The sequence below is a fragment of the Syngnathus acus genome, chromosome 3 (genome assembly GCF_901709675.1).
Source record: "Syngnathus acus chromosome 3, fSynAcu1.2, whole genome shotgun sequence".
NCBI lineage: Eukaryota > Metazoa > Chordata > Actinopteri > Syngnathiformes > Syngnathidae > Syngnathus > Syngnathus acus.
Window position 1 is genome coordinate 780,567 of NC_051089.1, and position 23,220 is coordinate 803,786.

Consider the following 23,220-nt stretch of genomic DNA (forward strand, 5'->3'; position numbering starts at 1 on the left):
GTAGCAAGAAAAAAAATAACAAAGGGAATAATGCAGGTGGACAGTCTGTTCCTGGGCAAACTTGAGGCCTCAAAAAAAGCTAGAAAAAAAGCTCCCTTTCAGAACCTGCACACAAAAAGGTCATCGTGAGCGAAACTGTTCCACGTCGCAGAGATGCTGTGAAGTGACACGTTAGCATAGCCATTGCTAACGATCCCAAATCAAGGTTGTTGTTTTTTTTTGTCAACGGGACTGAAGTGAAAAATACAAACAGCCCGTTGGCAAACCGTTACGTGAAGGACTCGCCTCCCGAAAACAATCATGAAGTCATTTGAAAAGCTGTTCACATTTTCTCCAAAACATTTTTACTATTTTTGTTTCAATCTTTTCGTAAATTTTCGTGGCAATCATTTTCATTTGACCGCTTTTCAATTTCTCACCACGTTTTGACTATTTCTTTCTTTTAACAATGAATATTCTTTTCATTTTTTAAAAATCTTTCACTCACATTTCTGACCAGTGTGATGAGTAGTTTTGTTTTATTTGGATTGTGCAATTTTATTGTACAATTCATAGTTTGTGTGCTGGTGGTTTTGACCCAGGAACAGTTCAAATCCACCCCCATTCCATTACATATGCGTGCTTGTCTGTGTACCTAATAAAGTGGCCATTTGGTGATTATTTACACAACAAGAAACAGGCAAAGAGGCCAAAAATACATTTTTAGGTGTCTCTGCTGTGCCTGCATATATATATATATATATATATATATATATATATATATATATATATATATATATATATAAATATATAAAAAACATGTTTTCACATTTAAGGACCCTCGGTTGACGTCCATGACGGCGACGGCGTGGGTCCGCCGGCCCATCCCAAGTCAGTGCTCAAATGGCACGTTCCATTATCCAGGCGATCGATTGACAGCAAATAACATGGAGAGTCTGTATGTGTGTGTTTGCGTGTGTTTGCGTGAGGGTCACCTTTCCCCCTCGAGAGGGTCCCCTGCGCTTAGAGGTCACTGGCCTCGGCCCGCTCGTACAGCGCCCTCAGCTTCTCGAAACGCGGCCCCCACTCCCCGAGCGTCTCCTCGCGCCGGGCGTCGGCCGCCCCGTCGCCGGCGTCCAAGCCCCCCGAGCTGAAGGAGCTGAGCGAGCCCGCCGGGGAGCCGCCACCCTCGGTGGAGAAGACCTGCAGGGAGTCGAAGGGCCCCGTGTCCGGGTGCTGGTCGGCGTCGCGGATGATCTCGCACAGGTAGCGGGCCAGATCCTGGCTGGAGAAGGAGAGCGAGCGCCGGCCCAGCCGGGGGGGCTGCCCCTGGGCCGGCAAGCGCGCGGGCGGCACGTCCCGCCGCGACCCGCAGGCCGTGCCCGAGGCGGACGAGGACGCCGACGGGGGCGGCGTGCCGGAGCTGGCCGTCCTGCTGAGGGGGTCCGGCGGCTGGACGCAGGCCGGGGGCGTCGAGGCCTGGTGGAGGAGGTGGAGGTGGTGCTGGTGATGCGCCGGCGGCGGGTGGTGCAGCGCCCGGGATCGACAGTATTGCACCGACTGGGCCGGGCTGGGCTGCAGAGACTTCTGGAGCTCGGCCATGTCGTACGCGTTCTGCACAAAGACGCCGACGCACGGGGCCTCATTCGCAAAGAAAAACGTTCCGTTTCACGGATGAGCTGGCGTGCTTTGGACCAGATTGGATTTTGTCCAGAGATGAGCCGCAGCTAATTGAGATGAGCTTCAGCATCACCCCAAATCATTGGGTGGAGGAGAAGCTCTTCTTAATTGAGCCTGCGTTTGACCTCCTGAAGAGGAGGTTGAAGGGAGACCCCCCCCTCGGAGAACTGGCTTGCAGTACTACCGAATACTGTGAAAAATCTGCCCCCACTGCTACATAACAACAACAACATTGCAGGCGCGGAAAGGCCATTCTTTCAAGTACAGTCGAGTTGTTGTGGGCTCAATTTTCTCCACGCGCACACTGATTGTGTTAATTGTGTTCAATTTGTCTCTTGCACAGACAAGCCTGTGCTTTCACCAACAATCTGACATGGTTGAGCTTTGCTGTTGCCGTGGTTACAGCATCAGCATCTGATGTGTGCGCGCGAAGTGCGCCAATGACACATTGCGTACACGGCCCGACTGAAGCAAGCTAACAACATACTGTATGCTGCATGTGTGTATTTTGTGGGGTACCTGGTCCTCCTCGCCGCCACCCTCCTCGTCGTAATTGAGGACGTTCTCTCGCACGTCCTCCCAGCCGTCGTGGTGCGCCGACACGTGGTACACGCCCTCTTTCAGGCCCTTGTAGCTCCTCCAGCGTGTGTACAGGAAAATGCCCAGCAGCAGCACTGAAATGCACCATCATCAGCATCGCGCTTTCATCTGCATTTTGGCCAAAGATAGCGCTAGGAAGGAAATTAGCTTCCGACTATGCTAAGGCAGTTAGCATTTTATCACTGAGGTCAGATGTACACGACAGATGCCAGTTCTTTTTTTATTTTATTTTGATTATGTCATCCATTTCTACCCATATTTTTGTTTACAATGTTCAGCAAAAACTTCATTGATCACAAACATTTCGGTGAAATATATATTTTTTTTATTCCCAGATTGATTTACTTCTCACTATTTTGGGAGGGTCGTTGTAAAAATGTGGCACGCTGTCACTCGGATCCTTAAAGCCAGGCATCAATCCCAATTAGGTTTTTGCCATTCTTTTATTGGGTCGTCCGTCACGGCGACAAAACACCGGCTCGTTTGATTGCCGTCAATGTGGGACACTTCATCCGCACATCACAAGAAGACGACGGCCATGTGTCACCAGCTGACGAGCGCCGCTCGTCGTCAGCTGACCGTCAAATACGCCTCACGCTCCTTCGGCTGGAAAAAGACGGAAGAGGGAAGGAGAAGCAGGTAAGGGGCGATCGATAGTCATTTACGGCTGCGGCGTAACTCCATTCTGGCACATTTGCTCCATCAAACAAAGCAACGCTCGAGCGAGAAGAAGGAGACGATGAAGACCAAGGAGAAGGAGGGGGAGGACGAGTTGAGGAAGAGCAAAAGAAAAAAAACACAGATATTTGGTGAAATGGTTCCCCAAAAAAGCAAAAGAAAAGTGGCCGGGGAAAATATAGAGAAACAATCAAAAAGTGAAAGCAGCTAGATATAAAAAAAAAAAAAAACTGAATAAAATGAGAAAACTAATGAAAATGAGTCCAAAAAACAAAATGAAAGCAAATAAAACGAGTCTGAGATCAGTTTCAGTAACTGATTGGTTCTTGTTTGGCCAAGCTGGCAGATCAAACAGAAAAATAAAATAAAAATAGTGGGAATGTGAAAGCAACACCAGCACACACAGATCTGAGATGAGCTGCTGTCAAGACACGCGCTTCGCTAGCATCGATTTCCGACGCCAGGAGAGAGAGAGAGAGAGAGAGAGAGAGAGAGGGGGAAAAAAACAACACAGCCTACAGGCCAAGTGCTGCGTGCTTGTGTGCGTCCGTGTGTGTGTGTCCGTGTGTGTGTGTGTGTCCGTGTGTGTGTGTGTAAGCAGAGGTCAGGGCCAAGAACAAGATGGATATTGTGGGCTCAAAAGGCCTCCCTGGAGGGCAAACAGAGATATGGAAGAGCTGATCAGTGCTTCTGACAGTGTGTGTGCGTGCGTGCGAGCGTGTGCACGTGCATGAGAGTGAAACATTATGTGTTTATTTGTTTTCGCAGCCTCCAAAGTCCCAAAGCTTCCTCCTGGATTTTTTTCTCCTCGGTTCGACTTTCCGACTCCTTAACTCTTCTTCACTCTCAGGTCAATGTGGACTTCAAGAAGATTTAAAACAATGGTCCAAATGGATGTTTCTCACTTTCTCTGAGAGGAAATATTCACACAATTGGGAACGGGAGTCTCTCGGGTGGGATGAAAGCGAATTTGGCCATGAGACTATGGGGGAGGAGGGGGGTTGGAGGAACAATGAGAAATGGTATTCAATTGCATAATGTGGCGTTATTTAAAATTTAAAGAAACAAACAGGAAGTGGGTCTACAAAATTGATGAGAAAAATGAAATCAAGGATTTTTTTCAATGAATTAATTTGTCTTTTAAATGAGTTTTATTGTTTGTATTTGATTAAATTCTAATGAATTAGTTCATTTTAATTTGATTTTAATTGAAATGGCAAATTATAGTTGTACTTTTAGATAGTTGGATCAACATAAGATGTCGCTACAGTTCCAGTAGTTCTTTGGCAAAATGAGAGCAAATGCCTCCAAAAGTAAAAATGGATGGCTTGAGCAGCAGCAAGCATCTTTCATGTCTTCAGCTCATTCCACATTCTGTCCACATGATCAACTGCAATCAGATGAATCATTCATCTTGCACGATGAGGCAAAGACAAACACCCCACTGGGATTTTGGTGACAGCGCCTGCCTGCCTGCCTGCCTGCCTGCCGGCCGGCCGGCCGTGCTCCAATCGGCGCTCGCGGACGACACTGGGCTGAATTGAAATCAGCGGCGAGATTGGTCCCCACTGACTGATCACCGATGACACTGGCGCCTAGACAACGCTTGTCAATCACGGCGCCATCGACACCCTGCCAAGGTGACAAGATGGCACCAGACCACAAGCTACCGTGACAAAGGGATTGGCAAGGGTTAGGAAATGTCATCAAATCTGCTTTGTCTTGAGATTTCAGGACAAAAGGGTTTCTTTTACCCGTCCAAAACGACTTTTGGTTTTGTCTTTGTGGAGAGAAGCAGGCAAGAAGCGTCATTCCTCAGCGGTTGCGGGCGAGAAGCGCCGTTTCTCATCTTCCCCTTTTTGCACGCCGTGTCTGGTTACGTCGCTGCGTGATCTGCGCCAGCCGCCTGCTGTGCGCGCCATCGTCCTCAATTCAATAAGGCGAACATTGCGGCGGCGCTGACAACAGCTCGTACCCCGCGGCACCTCCTTGTCACCCCGGGCAGCCTCCGAAACAGCAGAAGGGAGGAGGCCGCTGTTCGCCACGCTCGCGTTTAACACCGGCAAAACGACGATTGGGTTTCGATGCTTTTGGCTTTGGCCCAACGACGACAAGAACAACATGCAACGATGAATCCTTGTGCGATGATCAGATGTCAAAGCAGATGTAAAGTCTTTCTACGCAGCAGGGAGGGGAGGGGAGGGGAGGTGGAACGGGACCGGGTTGAACGGTTGGCCAAAATTGCGAGAAGGTGATGATTTATATGGATTTTTTTTTTCATCATCTAAAGGGGAGTTATCAAAGAGAAATCGCACAGGTGTCTCATTGGCAACATTCCAACGCAGAGCTCTCAAGGATGCTTTCCAACTAGCAGAGTAAAATGAAGCAAACAGGGGAACAAAAGGCAGATTGGAAATGAGAAACAAATGAAAAATAGAATGAGAAGAAAATTAAATAAAAAATAAGAGGTTAATAAGGTTATGAGCTGAGGGGGACGAATCCAATAAAACAAGGAATAATGAAGTTGGGCATATTGAAGGTCATTTCCAGACGCTCCCTGGCATCACGAGCGCTGACGAGGGATCCAACCCCACACATCTTTGAAATAACGCCACATTATGCAAATGAGCAGCATGTGCAGCAGGTGCCACACTGAGTCCACAAATATTCCCAATCTCGCATATTCCCAACATTCGCAATCAAATATTTCACCTCAGTAATTGTGGAATTGAAACCTAGTCATGCCTTTGTTTTTTATAGTTAGGTATTGCAAAAACAAATGTATAGCCACTGGTTTTGTTTTGACATTTTTGAGTCAGAAACCAGTGTTGTGGGTGCAACAAACCTAAAGTTCTCAAAAACAGATAACAATAAGGGACCTCTGCTTTGAGAATGGACAGTATTTGCCTATACAAGAGCATATTAAATGTTTTCTGAAGAAAGACAGACAGACAGACAGACAGACAGACAGACAGACAATAAAGATGGACCAACAAAAACATAGCTGGATCCAAGACGGCCGGCATTACCGAGAAGGGCCATGAAGCAGATGCAGATGGCGAAGAGCGAGCCGAAGCTGAGGCCGACGTCGTCGCTGTAGACGGCCAGTGCGGTCTCGCACAGGCGCCCCCGGTGGCCGTCGGGGCAATGGCAGGTGAACTTGGTCGGCGACTGCGCCACGCAGGTTCCGCGGTGGCACGGGCGCGTGGCGCACATCGTGTACACGCAGGATTTCCGGCTGCCGTTCACGCGGATCATGTGGCCCGGAGGGCATCTGGGGGACAAAGACAAGAAAGGCTTGCATTGAAAAGACAACAACAATCTACTGTGAAATACGACAACAACCTGTGAAAGTAAACAGCAATCTACTGGAAAGAAAAAAATAAGAAAGAAAACCGTCAACAGCGAGCAAGAATCTTCTGCAAAAACGACTCTGAACCAGAATAACTTTCACAGGAATGGAATCGCCAATTGGCACCAATAACTACAAAGTCAGATATTGTGATTAGCTTTAAAGTCGTATAAATGTCAAGTAGACTCTCCTGCTTGACCTTTTTACAGGCGCGTGTGTTTTTTTACGGGACGTTTTACGGCAACATTAACACCTGCTCGCGTCCGCTCCCGCCGGACACTCAATCCGGCCTGCGGATTGCCTCCGCTACTCTGGAAAGCCTAATTGGGTTTTATCCACGCCGCTAGCTCCAATATAAAGAAAAGACGACTTCTCAAAGACGAGCAAAGTCATTGATATCGAGAGTGATTGCTGGCAAATTGACGTGCTGACACAATAGGACAGGAAAAGATGGCGGCCGTCTGCAATCCACTCTGACAGAGCAGGAGATTGTCAAACAGTGGTTCTCTAGTGGTCCATGGGGGTATTGCAGGTGGGTGGTCCGCGAAATTGGAAATGGAAAATAAATAAATAATAAAAAATAGAATCATTTACCCATCTAAATGAATGTCAAATGTAGCTGCGATTCTCCAAATAGACATAAATAGCCAAAGAGAACCCCCAAAAATGTGAACAAAAACGACCAGAGAAGGGCGATTGCTGGCGAGTAGAGACAAACCTTGACAGAAAACCAAAAAGACAGCAATATGTGTCAATCATTCGGCGTGTTGATGTTAGCAAGGAGTCGCCGTTAATGAGATCTGAGTGTAAAAATTCTGCTTTCGGGAGTGGAAACGCACCAACATGTTTTATGCATGCAAATTCTCTGCCCAGAAATGTTTTGCCCCCTTTAAACGAAAAAAAAAGGAAAGAGAAATAAAAATGAAAACGTCTGATTTAAATGTAGTCTGCAGCTCCCGGCGTCATTAGTAGACTTTATCACTGACACTTGACGCTTTACGGCATCGTTAGCGCGTCGCCTCACTTTGTGAGAAAAAGGCAGACGATGCGCTTAAAGACTCCTATGCTCCCTTTTTTTTTTCATTTTAATCAGCTAGCGGGTTGTTGCCGTGTTGCGAAAGAACACCCCCCCCAAAACAAACCCGGCGTTAGGTGTTTATTTTGAGAGTAAACAGTGAGAAGAGTCACAATTGCGCATCTGATCCTTGTGTGCATTTTCTTTCCAGTTTGCATGAAAAAATAATCTCTCTTGGTATCCGTACAAAAGCTAAGATGACTTTCAACCAGCCCAGGAAAGGAAAAAGCAACAACAGATATTAAGCACCATCGTCTTATAAAATAAATAACTTAAATAAATAAAGAAATAAAGAAAGAAATAATCATAATCCTAATCATAATAATAATACAACAATGATTTCTCATTGTGAAGTACAATTAATCAATTAACATATGAGGTCATGACATGAAAAAATAAACAATCAAACGGCTGGACCACTGAAAAATAAAACAATAGAGGGTGACATGACTCTTGGTAATGCAAATAGTCAGCAGGTTCGGCCCACGCCTGCTACACAGCGATGCAAAGAGAGCACTTAGCGGCGCCGCTTCGTTTCGCCCAGTCAAAACCGAGAAGGGACGCGGAGGAGTCGGATGAAAAGGCACAACGAAGAAAAGACGCACGGGACCGGATCCCGCCGCCGCCGACACATTAAACGCGAAGAGGCGGAAATCGTGCTAATTAGCTCCAAGCGGGCGGACAGACGGGGGAGGATGCGGAGGCCAAGGAGGAAAGGGAAGACGAGGAGGAGCGGGAGGAACAGGGTCATGAGGAGAAGAAAGGGAGGAGCAAGACAATGAGCTGGACCAGGAGATCAGGGGGCAAGGAGACAGGCAGAAAGGGAACGACAAGGAGGAAGAGGCAGAAGGGGAGGAGGAAAGAAAAGCACAAGCTGAAAGAGGATGGGGAGGAAGACCAGAAGAGAACCAGAGAGGGTGAGAGGCACCAGGTGAGGTGGGGTGGGGTGGGCGAGGAGAACAAAAAAAAAAAAAGAAGGCCGGGACGTCATCTGACCAAAACGAAAGCAAATGAAAACATCCGCATTAACTTTTAATGAGTCCACCGGAGCACGAGTTGGTTGCGCTCCATTTCTGAGTGGCGCCAGGAAGCTCTTTTGGCTCCCACCTCAAAGAGAATCACTCGGCACACTAACGACTTTCCGCTTCCTCCACTGTTAGCATCATTCCCAATAATATGCCGAAGCCACGCAGGTAGGCACGCCGCATTTAGCCCACCTGCATTCGTGGACTCGCCACAGGTCCACGCAGGTGAAGGGCGGGCTGCACTGGTTCCTTCTGCACGAGTCAGAGGGGCACCCCAAGGAGAGGCCTTGCGCGCTGATCTGCGACACGCCTTCCCGCCAGCTCTGGCCGTCCATCGGCAGGTGCCGACCGTTCAGCCGCAGATCCCTCATGCAGCCTGTGCAAATGTTGAAACGCGCAAGAAATACATTGAAGTTGACAAAAATATTTTTGCACAAAATACATTGAAGACAACTTGTGGTGTACGTCTTCGGTGTGGGTACAGGAAATATAGAAATAAAAACGTGTTTTACACATGACAAGAAAAGACGTGAGGCAATTCCACATTTGCCTCACGTTTTTCCTGCTAACAAACCGGCTCAGAGTTGTTGCAAGGGAAAAAAAAGCTCTGTGGCAACGTTTCATCGTTGAAAAGCTAAATGCTAACTTGAGACGGCAAAAAAAGGCAGGCGCGCTCTTGTCTCATTTGTTGCACCGGAGACAGTAACTACTGGGAGACTTTGGAAGTGCTGCATTGGAGGATGCATGCGGAAGAAAAGCCGCTCGCCCGCACGCACGCTGTCTTCTTTCTTTCTTTTGACTCCGGCGGAATGTGTGCCAGGCTGTCTTGTGGCAGCCGAAGAATTTCACACGCACTTTCCTCTGCAGCTTTGAGCATTCTGCTGTGACGACTTTGTTTGCTTTGTTTGCATTTTTGTAATTTTCTCCGACATGTTAATGAATGCCGAGCGCAAAACGCTCTCTTATCTGCACGCGCGGTTTTAGGCGCATAAACGCTGCCAGGAAAGAAATGGGAGTTGTGCTCGACTTATTTTCTTAGTCCCGTGAAATCGCCTTCCATAGAATTAAGAATACAATTGAATTGGGAAAAATGCTGCCGATCGTGGAGTCAACGTACGAAAAGCGCCAAGGCCATTTGTCGTGGACTCACCCTGGAAGCTCTTATTGAGGGCGGAGGGGAAAGCGTTGCCCAGCACCACCAGCGTGGGGTCGATGACGATCTCCCGGCTGCGTCCCGGCGCCCCCGTCACCTCCCGTCGGCCGCCGCCGCCGTCCAGCCGCAGCGTCATCTCGTTGTCGTGGCGTTCCAGCGCCACCTGGTGCCATTCCCCGTTGTCCAGCCGGTACGTGGGAACGCTCAGGTTGTGGTCGCCGTCGCCCAAGTTGTAGAAGACACCCAGCAGGCCCTGATAAATCTGATTGGCCAACCAGGAGAAAGCACAATCCTTGTTTAGAAGCCTAACCAAGGTTTGACAACCGAACTAACCCAGTCCGCAACCCAGATTTGAACCCGCCCATATTATTTTTATTACTACTACTACCACTACTTGGTACTTCAGACACTTTGAAATGCGGAATGGACACAAACATTTGTTCCTCCGCTGAATTCTGTATAAAGTGCGAGCGAGCAGGCGCAAGGGCAGGCGCAGGCGCGCACACACTGGATGCAGCACGAAAAAGTGTCTGTCAGCTTTCATGTTGAAAAAATGCTTTTGGAGGACGCTTGTGCTCATTTCAAAGGGCTTCCTCCAAGTGTCCCATTGTGCATAATTTCCTTCTCTTGGTCTCCTCATCCGCTTCTGAGACGTCCGCGCCGCAAACATGAAGCCAGATGACAGCGGGAGACACTAAAGAGGCGTGGGCGCTCCATGCACACAAAAAACACACCACGCCGCTTTGGCTCTTTATTCAGAGCAAGGCAGGACCAGGGTGAACTGGTTGTCATGGATACCATTAAAACTGGACCTTGGCGTGATGTGGCCAAAGCCACTGAACTCTTTTGACACAGGTTATCAATCATTACAAATGGGGGCGGTGTGGCTCCGTGGTAGAGCAGTCATCTCCCAACTCAAATGTCCCAACAAATTGATGAAGAAATACATTTTAAATAAATAAATAGAATAAATAAATAAAATGTCAAAAGAATTTGGAGCCGTGTCAAAATAGCCTTGAGCGAAATGTTGAAACCGCAGTCGCTCCTGATGCTGCGTCATCAGTTGGTAAACGAGAATGTCAAAACAGTCACACTTCAAGTGAGGGCCATTTCCCTTCGAAGAGGGGACGGGGGGGGGGGGCAGTCATCATAAAGCTTTTGGACGAGCGTCAAGATAACTTGCCGTCCACCAAAGCAACTGGTGAAGGACACTTTCCAGACGACCGGGCTTTGAAATTTGGATTTGAAGTCAGAGTTGAAGTTTCAAGAAAGTGTTTGGCTTTCAAAGAAGTGCTGCACTGCGCCTCGCCTCATCTCATTTCCAAAAGTTGTCTTGTCACTTGTGCTCCTCCATCCGTTGAGAGCTTCCTCATATTCATAGTGTCTCTCTCTCTCTCCCCCTCACGCCTTACTGCACGTCCTTCCGTCCGTCTCCCTTCCCGTTAGCGGTCTTGGTCATTCGGCCCCAAAAGTCTGGCGGCGGCGGCGGCGGCTCGTTTCCAGGCTGAGCCGTGAACGAATTCATTCTATTTACAATCCGCTGGGCTTCTGCTTTTAACCACCTGATTTTAGCCCCAATTAAAAGTGAGCAAGTTGGAGTCCCGCCAGGATCCTCCCGTGGCGAGTGCTCGTGTTTGCTTCTCATCTTGGAGGAGGCGGGGAAGGAGGCGTGGCTTATTGCAGTAAACAGTCCCTGCTGCGGGGCCGCCGTGTCAACCTCAATCTGAAGTTTTAATAACATGGCATCAAGCCACGGACGGTCAGGGTTTCTAATTTGGGCTTCGAGCCAAAGTTACAATGGCAATTTACGGTCGGCCTCAAAACACAGTTCAAGTTTCAAATGAAGGCTTGGAGGCTGGATGAAAGTTTGAAATGGAGTTTGAAGAGAACACAAGTCCTACCTCCAGTCTCAGGTACTCGCTCTGCTCTCTGGAGCTCAGACTGAGCAGGGTGCTGCTGTGCTTGCGGGTTCGAACCAGGATCTGCACCGCCGTCCTGCGGGCCGGCAAGGGCGAGGCCAGCTGGTAGCGCACGTGGCTGTGCCCGTCGAAGGAGTACTCGGGAACCTCTGCACAACAAACAGCGTGTCAGAAGGAAAAAACTCAAATTGTAGATGTTGCTGATGATGTTGTTCCCCCGGGGTGAGTTCACACAACAGTCGTCCATCCGTCTCTCATCTCCACCGTGCGTGCAACTTCCACTTTTTCTTTCATTCCGGCAAGCTTAAGAGTGTCGTGCTGGGAGGCAAAATTGCACACTTGCTGCTTTGTTTTTGTCTGCCCTCGTTTCGTCTAAAAATGATCCTTTGCTTTTTTAACCTCTGCCAGGGGCAAAAGCGTGAGGAAAGAGGTCATGGGTTTTATATCTATTTTTTATATTTGCCTGAACGTTTGCTGCTTTGGTAAGTGACTCTATCAAACTTTTGTGATTTCTGCTCTCGTCTTAGTCGCTCAGGATAACTATGCTATGCTATGTTAGCCCATGAACCAAAAAGGTCACGCCAGCTCAGTGGCCTAGTGGTAGAGTGTCCGCCCTGAGACTGGAAGGTTGTGGGTTCAAACCCCGGCCGGGTCATACCAAAGACTATAAAAATGGGACCCATTGCCTCCCTGCTTGGCACTCAGCATTAAGGGTTGGAATTGGGGGGTTAGATCACCAACTGATTCCCGAGCGCGGCACCGCTGCTGCTCACTGCTCCCCTCTCCCCCAGGGGATGGATTAAAATCACACGGGGATGGGTTAAATGCAGAGGACAAATTTCACCACACCCAGGTGTGTGTGTGACCATCATTGGGACTTTAATCTTTTTAATCTTTAACAAAAAGGTAAGCTAGCTAGAGTCAGTGTTTTGAGTAGCCTGCTCGGCCACTTCCTGGAATGAGTCTTTTTTCCAAAGATGTGGGTGTTTGGCCTTTGCAGAGCTTTGTGCTCCAGCGAGCTTCCAGGATACACAAAGTCATTATTAATACTGCGCAGCTATTCTTTAGAACAGACTAATGAAAACGTTTTGCCTGTCCTTCATCTTTAATAGCAGTAAATACCAGAAGCCTGCACTGTCAAATCTCAAGTGAACGATTGAACGGATGCCAGAAAGCTCGACGCCGTTTGATCGGTAGTGCTGTAGCTGCGCTGGTGTAGGAGCTTTTTTTTTACGACTTGTTTCTTTGTCACTGCGTTTGATTTTCACACGTTTTGTTTCCTTCCTTTGGAGTTGTCTGTCACGCTGTGGACATGTTCTGTTGTTTCATTTGTTTTGGAAGTGACGCCTCGCCTGTGTGATTTAGCCAGCGCTTGTCTGGCTGCCAGTTGTTGTCAGCTTCCCTGCCAGGCTTTGTTTCCTTCTGCGTGATGTATTACCTCCAGAACCTTCAAGGGCCCTGTCATTGCTCATTGATTAGCGCTCAATCAATTCTGTTCTTGTGTTAACATCACATATAAATCCTTCAAACGTTGAAAAGAACAAGGTAACTTGGTCGTTTGACCTCTACGAGCGGCTCGCAAGATGAGCGAGTGAACGAACGAACAACTGAACGAACGAGCAACCCAACGAACGAATGAACAAACGAACGAACGAAGGAGCGTCATTTTTTTTTGGGGTTACCCTCTTCACACTGCTGCCCGCTGTATCCGGGCAGACACTGGCAACTGAAGGAGCCCCACTCTCCATGGCAGTGTCCGCGGCGGCCGCACGACGGGTAGCCCATGTTGACACAGCTGCCGTCGGTGGCCTGGCAGCCCGGCGAGCTGGACTGCGAGTCGGCCGGGGAGCTCAGATCGTACAGCTGCAGGGACACGAACCACGGGCACAAAGACAAGAAAGAGAGCGGCCCATGAAAAGCAACGCAGCGGATGAGGAAGTACCGCAGCTCTCATCTCGATTGAAGAAGCTGCTGCAAACTCAGAGAGAATGATGAGCGGTCCACCGCAGGGGAGTCTTTAAAGCTATGCTTCTTGAAGAACCCCCACGTTCAACAATTCAAGCCAAGACGTAGACCATGTAGATCACTTCCAAACCTCTCCGCTGATTCAAGCTGTGAAGAGAGAGCTCATGATTCACTTGAACCACTTTGGTCTCTAAGACAAGCTTCTTTCTGTTTTAGCCATAACAGGAAAGGCCGACTAGAGGATTCTCAACCCTTTCTAATTATGGTCGTGACTCGCTCTCAACTCCGAGAAAGTCTTGTTCTTTGGTCTAAAGGGCAAACGCTTGCTTGGGATGGCTTTGACCACGGGGTCCCAAGCTCTTCAAGTTCTGAGTCTTGGTTTTGAGTGGCTATAAACAGCATCCATTGAGTCACAGCGAGGCTGCAGCTTTATCAAGCCGCCATGAATATCAGATGTCATGACTTGTATTTAAAAATAAATAAATAAATAAAATTGTGTGCGCCATCAAGAAAGCAGACACAGCTTATTAAAACACCGACGTCTGACGCATTGATCTTGTTTACACCGAGCCTTACATTACGTCCACTTTCTATGCTTTATGTTCTCTGCTACTCACTTTTTGATTTATGACTCAACATTTACTTTCCTGGCTGCTGCTAAGCTTCACAGATCAATGGCTAAGAAGTCCACAGTAAGGCAGGCAACTGAATGGATAAAAAAAAAATGATTTCAACTCCCAGACAAAACAGCAGAGTTCATACAAAAGCAGGAAAGAGGAGTTAAAAGAGGTGGGCTCCACGATATCCACATTTAGAATGCTTGAGCTTCATCTTGACTCTGCTTCAAGACCAAGCCTTGTTCAAAACGCCATCTTGGCTCAGGCTGGGTATTCATTTCTGTTTAAGACTCAACAGAGACACTTCAAAGTCTGGTTTCAACTTGGGAAAGTCTGGGTCTTGTCTCGGGCCTCAAACTCTCAAAGGTTTGGTCAGACTCAACCTTGGTTAATCTTGACTCAAGCAGATTTGATCCCAACCTGGTCTTGACGCTCAGTCTTTGTCTGACTCAGGTTTGGCTCTCAAAGTCATAGGAAGGACTCAAATGACCAATACTGGATAGCTCAAAGTCTTGATCTTGTCTTAAAATGTCAAGTGCTTGGCTGTGACAACTCATTAAGCTCTCTGTGTCAGTCTTGACTCAGGCTTGGTCTTGATGTCTCAAGGGTTTTTGTCTTGGCCCTTCCAACGTCCTGTACTTGCCTCAGTGTTGGTCTTTTTCTTGACAGTCCCAACTCCTCAAGTAGTTTGCTTGCTGTGCCATCAAGCAACGAGTTAGCTAGCCAGCTAGACACAAAGTCGAGGAAATTTGCCAGCCGTCAAAACTGTCGAACCGATGAACTCCAGAATTTTTTTGTCCCTTGAAGTCATATCAGAATAAATCGTCTTCACTTTTTTGATTGAATTGCACGGCTCCATTCGGGTTCATGAGGAGGTCTACTGTATGCTTACAGATAAAAGTGTACATGCTTTCCATATTTCATATTTTCTGCCTTTTTGTGTCAGAGTGCGATTCAAACGACTCACACAAGTCATTCTCACTTTGTTGTAAATGAAGTCTTGGGGGACTTCATCATGGTTGCGTATATTTTTCAACAGAGCCTGTATCCAAATTGATAAATGTCAGTTTATTACCTGAATTCAAAAGTCCAATCCAACTTTTTGTTTGCGTCATTACTGAATAACTTTCCAAGAATGTCTGGCACTTCTGTTTCGACTCCCAAAAGAGGTGAGCGGAAAGTGTCCTATTCGGTCCGATGGGAATGAATGGGACCCTACAGATGTCGGAAAAATTGTTTGAGTACTTTTTGAGTTGAAAAAGCAGGGCAGCTTTCAAAGGCCAGTGAGGTAAAAGCATGCCAGTCACAGGTTAGCGCCATGCTAGGCTAAGCAGAAAACAGGATCTGGGGTTCACATTTCAGGCTCTGGAGGCTCACAAAGGGCGCCGTGTTCACTTTAGTCAAGCTTGAATTGTTCTGCTGGAGCAGCCAAAGGTAAAAGAAACCCTTGACAGTGGCTTGGAAGGCGGGCGCTCTTTGCAGTCTGACTGCAAAATCCACTTCACCTTGCCAGTGCACTCGGCGGGGACATGGAGGACCATACAAAATAGGAACTCTGTCTTCCCTCTGGGCAGGAGCTGACAGTTTTTTCTTCTTTTTCGGTCGGGGGCAATTGTCATTCGCTTTAAATGCGTGTCATGTCGTTTGAGTGTCGTTTATTCAGCTAGTGCTTTAGGGGGACAATTTAGACAACGTTCACCCTACTTTTTACTGTTTTCATTCTCAATATGACTTAATAATAATGGTTCTATATATTATAAAGGCCCAACAACCAGAGAATTTTGTTCCTGAGAAGAAGTTATTGGAGGGGAAAAGAAAGTTTTAAGTTTTGTTTTTCATAATAATTTGTAATAAAAGAAAGTCAAAAGTAAGTGAAGGCTTTTTTGCTATTTTACCGTGTGTTGTTTTACCTTGCTATCCACGACGAGGTTGCGTATACATCCTGTGAAGTGCTTGTGTTGAAGCTGAGGGTAAATGTAGGGAATATCCTCGTTGACTCCGCCCACTTGTAACACTTGACTCGTGTTCAGGTATCTGCAAAGCGGCCATATTAGGGATGGCCGAGTACCGGTACCAAGTATCGGTAACGACGGACGATTTTTTTGCTGATCGTGAAGTAGAAATTACAAGAACAGAAAATTGCTCCTGGTGTCACTCTAAAAAAGAAAAAAGCTGGAGGCGTACCGGTCGGTGTTGGGCGTGGTGGCGGTGACTTCGCAGGACGAGTGATCCTCAGTGGTCAGCCAACTTCCCAGACCTTCCATTTCCTTGACGGCCGCCCCTGAGCAGCGATCCAAGGTGAAGCGAACTTCCTGAGAGAAGAGGAAAAAGACCTCACGTCACGGCCGCGTCAAATTTGAAAATTCAAACCGGAGTACATGGTGCTTTCGAGCTAGCGCTCACAAAAGACATTTAATCACGGAATTGTATATCAATTATTTTTAGGATTTATATCAAAGGTCATACAGGTTAATAAATGCTAACAATGCCGTTGAACATATGCCCAAATAAATCTGCAATTGAGTGCGCGTTTGCATAAAATGAGCAAAACAAGGGGTGCTTTTGTAGCATCCGAACGAATGCTACAAAAGGTTTCTTTTAATCCGCTTGCCATTCTCCAACTGTAACCATGGCAACAACACAGCACCTTTTAAACACTTGACATCCACTAATGACACAGTACATTATGTTCTACTCCAGAGAAAATGGCAGCGAGACAGACAGACTACAGTACAGTGTATTTATCTATTTGAGGTGAAGTATGAATTTTCTCTGGAATGTAAAAAGTCATTATTTCAAAGTGTAGAAAGGTGAGGCTTAAGAAGGGCCGTACTGAAACCGAGATGAGGCTTTTATGATCTCCTGAGTGGAAAAAAGTCAACTGCTAGATATTATATTTGAGGAAAGGCGTCTATTGCCGTCCAAATATTTCCGGAGCTCATCGGGCTGACCAAATCAGGCGCTCCCACTTCCTTTGATGCTTTCAAGGGTGAGTGAAAAACGTCAACATTTTACCACCAAACGACTAAATTGAAGCACTTTGCGGGCAAAGGCGACAAATGAAGAGAGAACGAAATGTTTCTGGTGTCGGAAAGTAAAAGCTCAATTCATTAATAATCGCTTGAGGTTACATTTTCCCTGCGCTAATTTGGTCAAAGCCGTGTCCTGATTGGCTGCTGGGAGACAAGTAAAAAAGAAAGGGGAAGAAAAAAAAGAAAAAAACACCCTCCGGCCAGCCACTCTCAAAGTATGAAAGCCCCCAAAAAACGAGGCCAAGCGGCACGGCGTCGGTCCTCGGAGGTGAACGCCTTCCGGGATGGCCGATAATTGAATTCTTCTTGGCTGAGGATGTGACGGGCTCGGTCGCTTTCATGCGGTGGGGGAACGACACCATTAAAGAGGGCTTACAAGGGACCAAATGGTGGCCGAGGGCATTTTTCTGCCCGCTTATTTGAAGTGAGAACGTGGCTGCTGCGGATGAAGGCCACTTTATCAGCAAATGCATAGAATGACGTAGTTGGCATTTATTACATCGTAATCAGAAAAGGTGGAGAGGAGGCCTTTAGCTCCAAACCTTTTACTAAGGAGGTGAGAAGCTCGCTGACACAATTGGATCATAGCAAAGGCCGGTGCTAAGCTAAACACTGCATTTATTTGAGGTAAGGTGTCGATTGGCGAGGAGGCTGGCTCGGAGGATTCCTCCTGTCCGTCACTTGCCTCCCTCCATTGGTAACGAGAGGTCGCTTTAAGGCGATTGAAAAAAGGATTTTGAAAGGCAACATACCTGCAATGAGAGATGACATGCTAATTATTCAGCGCAAATTGATTCCAGCCCATGGAAGACGTCGGGAAAAAAAAATGAAGATCTGCTTCACCTTTATTTTAGGCCATGAAAATTAAAAAAAGATGTATAACTTGAATGCAAAATAATTACATTGCCCGATTGCTAACACCAGTCACCTATTTAATGACCATGTCAGATTTATAGAATATAGCAATTTTATTAACTTTAACGAGTAACTTAAATAATGAACTCACTTTTAATAGCATTTTAATTTTTAACCAAACTTTTGATAATATCATCACATTTTGAATGACTTAATAAGATGTTTTTATTGAATACCATTCGTTTTTAATTGTGATTTATTTATGCGTATTATGCCATATTTGGCAGAAGTCGGCACAAATCTGCAAACTTTAAACATTGACTCTACCAAAGCAAACCTTTTCTTCCTTAAGAGTGGCCAATCGGTGTTGTTTTCATCCCCCCCTCTGTTTTTCTTTGTATTAAATCAGCATACTTCGCCTCGTTCAGGTTCTGAGCTTTTTTTTCTTCTTCTTTGAGAACGTTGACACAAAAACGCACTTGATTTTTTTTCCGAAACCGCCGTTAAGAATAAAAGTAAGTTGAAGGCATCTCGTCTATAAAGTCAACAAGACTTCTGTAAAGATCAACTTCTTTTTCTACCTATAATGAATACTTCTTGTTTCTTTTAGTCTTTTGCATTGTAGGGAATTTCCTTGACTGCTTTGAAAGACATTGCAGAACAAGGAAGAGAGTGTCTCTCTCACTCAAGGACTCTTGAACACCTTCAACAACTTTGCCACCACAGGAAAAATGAATATGCAAAAAGATGTGAGAGAAATGTGATTGAAATGAAGCTGGTGTGTAGAAAGGAGCTTGAAAAATCAACTGTCTTGTTGGCGGGCAAGAGACTTGGGGTATATTGTTGATATAAATCCTGAAAATAACTGGACCGAGTATAGACGGACCCCTGCGGAATAGCTTTGAGATTTTTTTTTTTTTTCAATTTATTCTCTGTTCGGCCAGGACAGAAAACAACTTTGCTCCTCTTTCAATGGTTGACTTCATTTTAGAAGCTCACTACCTGTGAACTCATATTCTTCACCAGACAATGGAAAAACTGTGGCCCACCTTGCTGTTGCTGCGGACGTCCAGCCGATGCCAGCGCCTGTCGGCCACGTTGATGTTGCCAGGCAACTGTAACACCACCGTGCCGGAGCCGTGGTTGATTTTCAGCGAGGGCGTCCCGTCGATTAGTTCTGAGTGGAGAAGGAGACGCTAAAATGTGATCAGTTTCTATCAACATTCTGAAAGCACCGATTAATCATCGGCGTGTACAGTCAAACATTCGTTCATCAACGTGGACCCATGTGGTAAAAATCTGCAAAACAAAGATCGTGTCAAAAGATTTTTTGAAAGTTTCATTTACGCTTCCCATATCCTTTAAACACATACAAATATTGAAAAACATAAGAAGAAAAAAATTTGCATATTATCACGATCGCATAACATCATTTGAGGAATTAAGAGGCACGGTGACAGCATGCTAGCATCAAGCTGTTTTCTGTTTTACTGGACCCCAGGAAGAGTAGCGCTGGCATTGCCATAGCTAATGGGGATCCTAAATAAAACAAACAAACAAACAAACTGTAAAACTGACAAATAAATCAAATGAGAATCAAACATTGTATATTTAAACAGCAAAATGTTCAGCCAAACCACTCATTTTGTCGAATGAACGTGCAATAGCTCAATGCTAACATGTAATGTTAAGTTCCAGAGACTGGCTAACAGACATTAGCCTCGGTGTGGCCATAATCGTAAACCTTCAAACAACTTGCTACTGTAACACACGTTTAAACTACTATTGGAGATGAGTTGGGGACCTTCTCTGCCTCTTCTCCTAATTCCACTGCATCTCTTACAGTAGCGCTCATTGCTCTTGGGCTTGTTGTGGCAGAACGTGGTACTACACTGCAGGTGCTCAACTCTATATTTAGACTACCGTAACCTATTGTAAGACCACAGGGGGGGGAAAAAAAAATGAATCGGCAATTCAGCGTAGGCGCGAATCTCTATGGAGGGGCGCTTTGGTGTATTCCAGCATTGGAAAGCGGTACCCGGCGCTCTCTTTCTGGAAATCAACACATCCAACCAAACATTCTCATTCATCACGGCCCCCGACTGACGCTGTCCGTCTGCACGCAAGCGAGACGGCGCTGTTTATTTTTCCTCCCGTTGAGCAGCATCGCCGTTATTCTTTTCCATCCCGTCCGTGCTCCCGACTTACTCAAATGGGAAATTAAAAGTTAATGAAGTGTTGCAAAGCTCGCCAGTAGCGGTGGTGGTGGTGGGCTCGGCACACCAAGGGAAGACAAGAGGATGATGCTTTTGCTAGCTAGCTATACGACCGGAGGGGCTTGAGGATTTCATCTGATCATCTGGGGGTGGTAGTGGAAGATTTTTGGTTTTGTTCAAAATGCTGATGGATGGATGGATGGATGGATGGATGGATGGATGGATGGATGGATGGATGGATGGATGGATGGATGGATGGATGGATGGATGGATGGATGGATGCTTGGGTAGGTCGATAAAAAGCCAAGTAAGTGAACAATGGAACAATTTTCCCCATTATGGCTTTTCGTGCTGTTTTTTCTCCAGCTGAACGGCAATAACCTCAAACTAAGTATGAAGCAAAGTACGAGAACTGCCATTAACTCTGGTGCTCAACTTCTGACTTTTATCAGGCTGCTTTTCTACAAACACACCAAAACATTCTTCGCTCGCTTCTTCTCCGCCAGTCAATGGCATCACTTTGATGACACCTTGGCCTATGGCGACATAAAAAAAGTGCCAAAGCGCTGGTGAGGATCAATTAGAGGCCTCGCCGGCTGACTGGAGAGCTCCTCAACGCCGTTTCCTCATTCACTCCAGTCACCTTTACAACTTGTCTTCTCATAACACAGCGTGGCAAAACAGACAGAAAGGAACCGGCGGAGTGATGAGTCAAATGGAGGAAATACACAGAGAGAGAGAGAGAGAGAGAGAGAGAGAGAGAGAGAGAGAGAGAGAGAGAGAGAGAGAGAGAGAGAGAGAGAGAGAGAGAGAGAGAGAGAGAGAGAGAGAGAGAGAGAGAGAGAGAGAGAGAGAGAGACAGACAGACAGACAGACAGACAGACAGACAGACAGACAGACAGACAGACAGACAGACAGACAGACAGACAGATAGATAGATAGATAGATAGATAGATAGATAGATAGATAGATAGATAGATAGATAGATAGATAGATAGATAGATAGATAGATAGATAGATAGATAGATAGATAGATAGATAGATAGATGATTTCGGATCTTCAACAAAGCTAGCAAACAGTGGGCTGTGGTAATGGCAAAATTCCTGGAGCGAACCCAAGCAGATAGCTAGCTAAATTCTTTGAAGACGTATCACACGATGATATAAAGATACCATGTTTTTTTTTTTCTTCTCAATTTAGAAGGAATAATAATAATAGAAAAAAATAAAAATCATAGTCGGCCGTGCTTGCCGCGGCTGCGAGACACATTTTAATTGCCGCTGTTTGGCCCCGGGTCGCGGCGACAAAATCTTTCGTAATTGTGGCCTCCCGGCAGAGTCGCTCCCCGTGACAAGAGATCAAACCGACGTTCCCGACAAATGTGACGAGAATGAATTCATAATGAAACCGCCGAGATAAGACAAAGACACAAAGGAGCGTTGCCGTAATTCAAATGGGCGCCGCTCTGATGTCCATGCAAAAAAAAAAAAAAGAGTCCGTTAAATCATGTGAATTGAGTGACGAATCTGCGTGGAGCGCAAATGTTGAAGAGTGCTTCAATCAGCTGCCGCTTGTTTGACAAGAGTGAAGAAGTTGGCTTGGCGCAGACCTTTTCAAATTTTCATGGCGGAGCTTGCTAGCGTCTTTTGTTCCAGACAAACGGAGAATTAAGATTGGCAGGTATAAGCATGGTTAGATAGTTTGCTCGGGCACAAACAGTGGCTGGTTGACTTTGAATCCATTATTATGATTATCTTTCATGTATTTTATGTTCGCAGCATTCAAGTATGTACAAAGTAGTTTTATTCCACCCTGAATCTTGCAAATTTCTACGTTTGATACTTTGAAGTCTGAGTCTGGAAAGTGCACCCGTGTAATGACTTTCTAATGCTAATCTCTTTTATTTAGGGCGCCTTCATCTAAGTACAAGTCACATCCATCGATCCAAGATGGCCGCCTGAGCTTCAGGGTGAGCACGGCATGCTTGAAGATAACCCTTATTTTTGGGGCTGTTTTTTTTCTTTTTCATATTTTTTATGCTCCTTTAAGACACAGCTCACATTCCGTTGAGTGGAAGCAAGTGCGCCTCGTCTTCATTGCCATTTGAAAGCATGCCTTTTCGGAGCTTAATGAGGTCGTGCCGCGTTCACTGACCTTTGTTTAGCCTTACGTTGGACCGGGCAAGCGCAATCACTTTTTCTCACTCTTCCTTTCATGTTCCCGTCACTTTAATTAATTTGAGGATTGAGGAATTCAAATAAGTACGCGGCGGACAGCTGCAGCGCTTGAGCCACATTTAACTGGGAGAGTTTTGCTTCTCCGAGGATTCAAATGACTTTGAAGAGGGCCGCTTAACTTCATTCAGAATCCCTCATATGAATTTAATCTACTCATTGACTGTTGTGTACGTTTCGATCAACTGGAATCCAACCGATGACTCCCACCGACGTTTATATCCGTCAAGTATGTCTTTCAACAGGAGCGTCTCGCTCAACTTTTCCGTGTGGTGAGTCATCATTAAATATGGTGTGTTTCTTATTGACTCCATTTATATACTTTTATACTCCATTTAAAGTCAGATCTTACTCAAAATCAAGACAATTCCTATTCAAGCGCTGATTGAAATCAAACCAATCCACCCTTTTGACAACGGGATTATGGAAAATCATGGGAAATGGGCACATCCTGGCTTTCCATGTCCGCCGCAGTGTAGCTCATGGAGGCGGATTAATTACATGCGGCAGGTGAACCTTGAAACAAGCTAATTACAGCTCTAAATATGTAGCGCCCGACGCCAATTAGCACGCACGCTGCGACAAGTCAGCCGTCGCCCTGCTGCTAACCATCCATTAACCCTGGTGGCTCCTGGAAGTGCACACACACACACACACACACACGCACACACACACACACACACACACACACACACACACACACACACACACACACACACACACGCGCACCCTCGCACGCAACCAGTTCTCATGAGAGTGCGTTTGTTACAAAGCCGAACGCTAGGTCCATGGACGCTTGTGGATGGTGCGTGAGCGTGCCGGCTTGTGTGTGAAATGAG

The 23,220-nt window shown here is 46.3% G+C and overlaps 1 protein-coding gene across 1 annotated transcript in view; it reads right to left on the reverse strand.

Moving 5' to 3' along the window:
- Window positions 1-434: 434 nt before the first annotated feature.
- Window positions 435-23,220, reverse strand: part of si:ch211-186j3.6 (neural-cadherin) — a 106,929-nt gene continuing 84,143 nt past the window's right edge. Inside the window, exons 29-38 of the mRNA XM_037246953.1 lie at window positions 18,980-19,107; window positions 16,228-16,355; window positions 15,954-16,077; window positions 13,144-13,324; window positions 11,444-11,610; window positions 9,540-9,804; window positions 8,582-8,765; window positions 5,967-6,211; window positions 2,179-2,333; window positions 435-1,593 (exon numbers count right to left, since the gene is read on the reverse strand). Of these exons, the coding sequence (XP_037102848.1) occupies window positions 1,003-1,593; window positions 2,179-2,333; window positions 5,967-6,211; window positions 8,582-8,765; window positions 9,540-9,804; window positions 11,444-11,610; window positions 13,144-13,324; window positions 15,954-16,077; window positions 16,228-16,355; window positions 18,980-19,107 (2,168 nt within the window). The 3' untranslated portion in view covers window positions 435-1,002. The remainder of the gene's footprint in view (window positions 1,594-2,178; window positions 2,334-5,966; window positions 6,212-8,581; window positions 8,766-9,539; window positions 9,805-11,443; window positions 11,611-13,143; window positions 13,325-15,953; window positions 16,078-16,227; window positions 16,356-18,979; window positions 19,108-23,220) is intronic.